The 7,858-nt window shown below is 41.4% G+C and overlaps 1 protein-coding gene across 1 annotated transcript; it reads right to left on the bottom strand.

Moving 5' to 3' along the window:
- Window positions 1-3,668: 3,668 nt before the first annotated feature.
- Window positions 3,669-5,266, bottom strand: otx2b (orthodenticle homeobox 2b; the record flags this gene model as incomplete). Its single annotated transcript, XM_080534406.1, has 3 exons — window positions 3,669-4,295; window positions 4,561-4,712; window positions 5,170-5,266. The coding sequence occupies 3 exons, from the start codon at window positions 5,264-5,266 to the stop codon at window positions 3,669-3,671; spliced, it is 876 nt and encodes a 291-aa protein (XP_080390532.1).
- Between the last annotated feature and the right edge of the window lie 2,592 nt (window positions 5,267-7,858).

Here is a 7,858-nt window from a genome sequence, read left to right as displayed (position 1 = left end):
TGTGTAGGCTGCAGATAATTGTACCTATTGTTTAAATGTTAATTGTTATTGTTTCATTGTGTATTGTTATATCCACTTTTGTTCCTCCTTCTTCACAATTAGGCTACATGCTCTTATTTGGCCTTGTTTGGCTTATAGTAGTTTTCGGATTAATGCTTACTTCTTTTTCATTTGCTAAACCAAGCATGCACGTATACTCTTGACTATGCCTTTAATTTCAACTATTTCATAGGAGAATTGTTAGAAACTGAGAAGGTTATTGATTCTAAAAGTCGTTTGGTATGGGCTAATGAAACCATACGAAGTCTTGACAAAACGAAAGAAAAAAGAAAAAGACGCGCACGCGCTCATACACCTATTTTCTGTCCATCCATGAAAGAGTAAAGTCAAAGTCAGAGTTATAGCCCTCTTCTTTACCATTTCGATTATTTCAAGCCAGGGTTTTAATTAGTCTGTTTCTTTTAGTGAGGACTTGAATGAAAGAGAGATTATTGCCAATGTCAAGGATGCTAATTGAATGTTCGACTTCTAACAGTCACGGCGGAGGCTTGTCGACTCATTAAAAGCTTCGATTCTGACTCTTCTTGCCTCTCAGTCAACTCACAATAATGTTGCATGCTCAGAGTCAGAGTCGACCGGAGCCGATGGTACCCCCCCCCCCCCCCCTTTCCCGCCTACTTTCTTTTGCCTTCTCCAGATTTAGTTTTGTATAAGTTCTCCATTGAGCCCAGAGGACTCCGGGGTGCCAATTGTTCTCATAAACAGAGCACCCCCTGACAAAATCGGATTTCATCCCCCCAAAAACTATGAAGGCAGCTTTTAAACTGCAGTTATTGCTGTGGTGGGACTTTTAAGAACTGAGTTTTAATATACAATCTACTGTTATTACAACTTAACTTATTCTTTTGTGGTATTTTAATTGATTTTAAGGTTGGAACCATATGTTGCCTATACAGACTTCTTGCAATATGTGTGCCCATAAGGCGATATGGGCATAGAAATAGTTTAGGACGATCCATGTTATATTGTCTAATTATTTTGTATAGATCGAGTCAATCCGCGTCTTTAAACAATAAACCGTAATGAAACCGTGTTTACACAGAAGTTACTTTAAGATGCATCGTTTGCAGGAAAAGTGCTATAGAAATAAAGGTTATTATTATTATTATTATTATTATTATTATTATTATTATTATTATTATTATTAAACGGAATGGTGCAGGAGAGGCGCATGGAATGTGGAATTGGGTAAAAGCGGCGGTGTTTGAGTCAGACCGCGGCTGGCCTGTGCCCTAAAGAAACCCCGCTAGTAAAATATTGGGATTAGTTTCTCTTTGAGGCTAGGATTAACACTACTTTCCCAAGCAGCACATTCCTGTCGCTGAGACTATCTGAAACGAAGGGACCGGAAACTGAGAGAAAGCAACATAATTAAAATGTGCCATATACCCTGTTGAAGAAATGTTAGTTTTTTGCAGCTCTTATTTAGCTATAGCCCAATTACTGTTCACTGTCGGTTTATTTATTTCGGATTTAGTCATTCAAGATATGTTTTGTGTCCCTGGTTGGCCCTGTGGGGGACACGGGCAGGAACAGTCTTCTCAAATAGCCTATATTTATTTTACTAATAGCCTGCGTAGACCTTTCAAATCTTAATTAGAAATTACAACTTTGTCGTCTAATCACAGACTCCGTGTGTGTGGTGTGATTTGTGTCGGGTGTGCGTGTGTGTGTGTGTGTGTGTGTGTGTGTGTGTGTGTGTGTGTGTGTGTGTGTGTGTGTTTGTGTGTGTGATTTGTGTCGTGTGTGTGCGTGTGTGTGTGTGTGTGTGTGTGTGTGTGTGTGTGTGTGTGTGTGTGTGTGTGTGTGTGTGTGTGTTGGAGGATGGAATGGGAGAGCCATTGAGAGGTGTGCAGGCCTAATGATTGCTTTCTAAAATGGTAATTACAGGCCTAATTAACACACCTCTTAAAACCTGACGTAAGTGTTAAAGCTCTCTGGGAAAGACTAGACCCCCCCCCTCACCCCTCCCCTTTCTTCTTCGATCACAACTCGCCAGCGGCTGTTTTTGAAGATGTTTATGAATATGAAGACGATTTAAAATGTGTCTTATATGTCTATAGTTCGTGCTCTTATTGACACATTATTTAATTATTTTCATTATTTGATATCACAGAAAACTACATTATACTGCATATATTTTACTTTTTGAACGTTGAACGTTGGAACAGCGAATAGCCAACTATGCTGAATAATAATAATTTTAAAAAAAAGTCCTATAGGCCTACACTCATTCGCGCGATGACGAAATGGTTCAGAATATCATTTTCGATTTAGGTGAACTGAAAATAAATGTAAAACCTGCCACTTCCACAACTTTTAATGCATAATGTTTGGTGTCCAGGGATGAGGCTACATACATGTCTTTATAGGCCTCTCTCTCTCTCTCTCTCTCTCTCTCTCTCTCTCTCTCTCTCTCTCTCTCTCTCTCACACACACACACACACACACACACACACACACACACACACACACAACACACACACACACACACACACACACACACACACACTCACACACACACGGTGCTGTTGAATACATATTTAGTTACTTGATAAATGAGGGGGGTCAGATCACAGGACTTTTTATTGATGTCTTTTCACCGGCGGGGTCACACCATCTGTGGCACCTAATACGGGTCCTTAACCAGCGTGTATGATCAATGGAGAGAGGGACGCGGCAGGTCTAGAGAGCTCTCCGCAATCGAGTTTTCATTTCCAGAAGGCCTATAATATCCCTCCGATATTCTATCATGGGTTTGGACAGTCAGGTTGTCTCTTGCAATAATAATTATTTAACCATTAGCATTTTTTTGTTGTTCAAAAAAGTTAAAAATCTATTAAAATCACAGCAGAGAGAGTCTTCGCTGATGCGAGGGAGCTCACAAATTGCATACAATTACAACAGATCACAGTTTCGAAGGCTAGCACAGATAAAAAAAAACAAAAAAAACACATATGTACCATTTATATAAGACACACACTGATTGTCTCTTAGAAACTACATATTGATTCCTTATAAACACTTTTTCTTAAATAAAGTATAGTGCATCCATGTCGCCTCAGGGGCGCGCAGTCCACACACCATCCTGATCAAAGTGTCCATCTACCGGTAGGGTCGGCAAGTTGAAAGAGGCTTAAATGAGGCCTGTCCATTTCCAAGCACTACCAACAGATTGGCTCCTCTAGCAATTTTTTTGTTCTTGGACAAGGTAGGATTTGTTCCGTGGCTGTGATGATGTACTAAGAGTCCTCTCCGAGTTTTTCCTTACATTAACCAACAGGTGTCGTAAGCGTCGAGGCACACACTGACAGAGCCTACATACAGACGAAGGGGGGTTAACAACCTGGGAGGTTTATGAAAAAGAAAATCTCTTTGCCATTTGCTAAAATAAATTATAACTTCTCCTCTAAGGGGGGGGCCAAACATCATGCCAAAAAACACGATATACCACCGAGAGCCCTCGCAGGTCCTTACCGACGACACGAATCAGTCTTTTTACGCATATATTTGAAGGATGGCAGGACTATATGTTTGATTTATCATCATAGTTTGTGTTTGTATAATTAACAAGTAGGCTAATTGTTCTTTTATTTTCTTTTTTTTCCTCACAGGACTTGGAATTTCCACGACGAAGTCTGATCTTTATAATCCAAGCAATCGGCATTGAAGTTCAGCTTCCACGACGCTGCCGCTTGGTCCTTATAATCCAAGCAGTCCGCCGTGGAGTTGAACCCCAGCCCCGAGGCGCCGTAGCCCTGGGTGGGGAGGGCGGCCGGGGACTGGTTCAGATGGCTTGTGACGGCGTTGGTGCTCATAGGGCTGAGGGTCGTCCCCGGGGCCGACAACTGGTGGTGCATGGGGGTCAGGTAAGACCCGCAGTCCATCCCGCCAAAGTACGACGTCGACCCGGCGTAGCCTTGGCTGTATCCCGAGGCTTGCGTGTAGGTCATCGGGTAGGACCTTTGCATGCAGGAGGAGGAGGTAGAGAGAGGGTCGGACAGCGGAGAGATTGACGCTGGACTCCATATCGACACTGGCGCGGTGCTGGTTGAGATGGCCGGGACTGAAGTGATACTGGATGGGGGTGTGAACTGGCCACTCGCCCCGCTCTCGGAGCTCGCTTCCCTGGCTGGTGAACTCTTCTTCTTGGCCGGTCGCACCTTGTTCTGGCCCCCGTTCTGCTGCTGCTGGGCCTGCTGGCGGCACTTCGCCCGTCGGTTCTTAAACCAAACCTAAAATGTAGGACAGTAACACATTAATAAAAATGTGCCTTTAAACAATAACAACAGTAGCCTATAGCCTACATTATTGCTGTTTATTTCTCTATGTTCCCATGTTGAATGGCTATTTTTTGTCGACATTGCTGGTGTCCAAATTTATTAAAGAATTAAGAACATTTTAGTTGTTTTAATTTTATTTTATAGTGTTTTATGAGTTTTTTGTGGAAAAGCAAAGAGGCCTAACATACAGGCCTAGTATAGCTGTCATAAAACTCACCTGTACGCGAGACTCCGGCAGGTTTATTTTGAGTGCTACCTCCTCCCGCATGAATATGTCAGGATAACGAGTTTTGCCGAAAAGTGCCTCCAAGATGTCAAGTTGGGCGCGAGTGAATGTCGTCCTTTCTCGTCTCTGCTTGCGTGGTGTCGCTGTTAGAAAATAAACAAAAGCATAATTAGAAAATCTACGCATCGAAATACATTTTTTAGACACCTGGAAATGCATTTGCCTACGGTTATTTTTCCAAATTATTTCAAAAACAACGACCCTGTTGGAACATTAGATTGTAGCTTATGCTACATAATTAAAGGGAAAGTGAAAGAAGACAAACTGCATCAAAGGGTTGTCCTTATGTTGTTTTTATCAGTGCATAATGATCATTACGCATCATTAAGAAGAGTCCTGTGGGGTTAGGAAACACATTTTCACATTTCTTTCTATTCGCCCAATGTAAAGACTTTTATTATGCTGTTGTTTGTTAACCAGGCGCATTAAAAGCCCCTGTGTCGTCACACTATGGTGATCGACTCTTATAGAATAATTGTTATAGCAGATTCTTCCACTAGCATCCCAAACTCGTTCCCAAAAAGTAATTGTCTATCTCACCTGGGTAGCCCACGGATGGATGCAGAAGGTCCATTCCGGAGGTAGTTAAACTCAGTCCATTGACTGTGTAAGGTGGTTGCTTGAGATACGACATCATGCTAATGTTCGATTGGGGGGTGAAGTTGGAGAAAATTTTGAAAATTGAGGAAGGCCCGTAGATGTCCTTGGTGTCTTCTTTCCTCTTTTATTGATCACGCTGCACCGGTTATGCTGGTCGACCTGTTTCCCCCCAACAACAACAAAAATCACAAAAAGAGAGGAAATTTAGTAACGCAAGTTGCACCCTGTGCCTATAGGGGTTTCGGTGAACACTGATGAGGTTAACTGCAATGGCTCCTATGATAAACCCTATCCACGCGCACTGCGCTCTTAAAACAGTCTCAGAAGCCCAGCTGTCCTCGCGAAGTGAGCGTAGCTCATCTTGACAAACGTCCCTCCCTCGACAACCCCCCAGCATCCCCACCCCACCCCCCCGGCCAAAAACAGCAACATCCTATAATTGCAACAAGTCCTCTCAAAGAACAAAACACAGTCGTTCAAATGAACACACATCGGGGACACAGCGAGGACCACAATTTACATAGAACCCAGCTAATTGTCTCAAATATAGGGGGAACTGATTGGGGGCCATTTGCCGAGACAATTCAGACAAAGCCACTGTAGACCCCGATAAACAAGGGAGATAACAACCCCCCCCATTCGTGGAAAAGTAACTAACAATGCAGTCAACTTATCGGGCCCATTTTGTACAGTGGGCCCAGCCATTTCACTAGCCAAAGCTTTTCATTCTGGCTTTTGGTTTTGTCCGCAGAGGTAATCGCTGTAAATGTGAATAGGATGCCATTAAAATATGAAAACAGTAGTCTACTTCAGTGAACAACTTAAAACTTGTAGGGGACTTGTTGTAGAATGTGGTTGGCCGATAGGTTCTTGCACACTACCTTGCAACCATAATTAATTGCTCGCTGTAATTAGATTTCCAAGTTTGAAGAACCGCTCAGAGGACAATCAATGGGTTGATATGGGACTTAAGTTTAACTCAACACTCAACTGATTCCTCGTTAAAACTCTCTCTTATCTTCTGTCAAAACGCCTCGAGATTCAGTTAAGGTGTTAAAAACCCATTAAGACATTGACAGTAGGCTATATACCTATATGCTGTTTAGGCCTACTATAAGCCTGAAGGAGGCCTTGTTTTTTGTGCTTTTGATATAAATACTGCCACTGCAATTGTAGAGCATTCATGAAATGGATCAAATGAAATATAATATATCTTCACACAAATAAATATATTCGATTGCTGAATTTACACATTTGAATAACGTGTATGAAGCCTATACATTGGCCTATAATAATAATAATAATAATAATAATAATAATAATAATAATAATAATAATAATAACTTGTTATGTGTATAACGCTTTTCCTGCAAACGTTGCAGCTCAAAGTGCTCCAATAGGATACTTTTCCAGGTTATTGATAACATTTATGATTGAACCAAAACTGGCTTGCCACAAGTTTAGCCATAACTGAACAACTTTTTAAATATATTGTGATATTTCTAGCCTACTTATCTGGTTAAAAATGCAACTTGTGTTGACCCCCACCCACCCTTACCCCCCTGTGTCTCCTGATTACTCTGCCGGAGTTGCATTTTTTTTTTTATCCAACGGTTTTTTTTCCTCCACTCAATCTGTCACACTTAAAACAGACCTCGTCTACCAGTTGCACACCCGCTCAATAATAATTACCCTGTCCAAGAATTAATTATGATAAATGTTTTTGATGATGAATTAACGAGATAATCCGGGTGGCACGCGCTCCCTAATTAGACTAGGACGCTACCCTCAACTCCACACATTTCGGTCATATTATTAATTTTCAGCCTGACGAAATGTAACCTAAACAAGCAGGCACGGCCTTGGGTCCCTGCTCTCATTACACACATGCTCGGCCTCTGCAAAATTACAATGAACATATCTCATGACTTTTTCCTTTCAGAATTGTGGATTTTTACATTATTTTTTTTTATAAGAAAAAGACAAGTGGTATAGCCTTGTGTATTTTGTAACCTATTGTCTGTCTTTTGAGCTGTAGGCCGTGCTTATATAATTGTGGAAACAAATGATACAAAATAAACAAATTACCCCCAAAAATACCAATCAATCAATCAATCAATCAAAAGAGAGTTATGCGATAATAAATACATTGTGCTGCGAGTCTCCCGCGTGTCTCCCGTTCCGCACGGAGGTGTATTTTAGGCGGAGAGGAGCTTCACCAACCTCTCCGCCTCCCCAATTATCCCCCTTTGTCTGGACACATTTTCATCCTAACTGAGAGCGTTCAGAGGAATGCAGATTGAAGCAAAAACAGGGAAAGTATCGAATAAACGATATTATTATAGTCTCATAGTATTAACATTGAAAAACTAGCCTGTTTACCGAGTTGAATTCAGTGTCACAGTCAGACTTGCACTTGTTAATGTCTTGTTAAATGTTTTCCAAGTGTTGGTGATGTCGCTTAGATCCACAATACACACCGGAGTGGTTTCAGTAGTCTAATGACTTTTATCAGTCGATTAACATGTGTCATAACGTTTCCGTAATTTTCTTCCCAAGATAAGCAAGGTGTTAATCGACCCTATGGCTGTACAAACACAGTGACCAGTATGTTATTATATTTGTTTAA

Source organism: Nansenia antarctica, assembly GCF_963989245.1.
Source record: "Nansenia antarctica genome assembly, chromosome: 1".
Classification (NCBI taxonomy): Eukaryota; Metazoa; Chordata; class Actinopteri; order Argentiniformes; family Microstomatidae; genus Nansenia; species Nansenia antarctica.
Note: the sequence above shows the minus strand (reverse complement) of the source record. Positions and strands in the feature narration are given on the sequence as shown.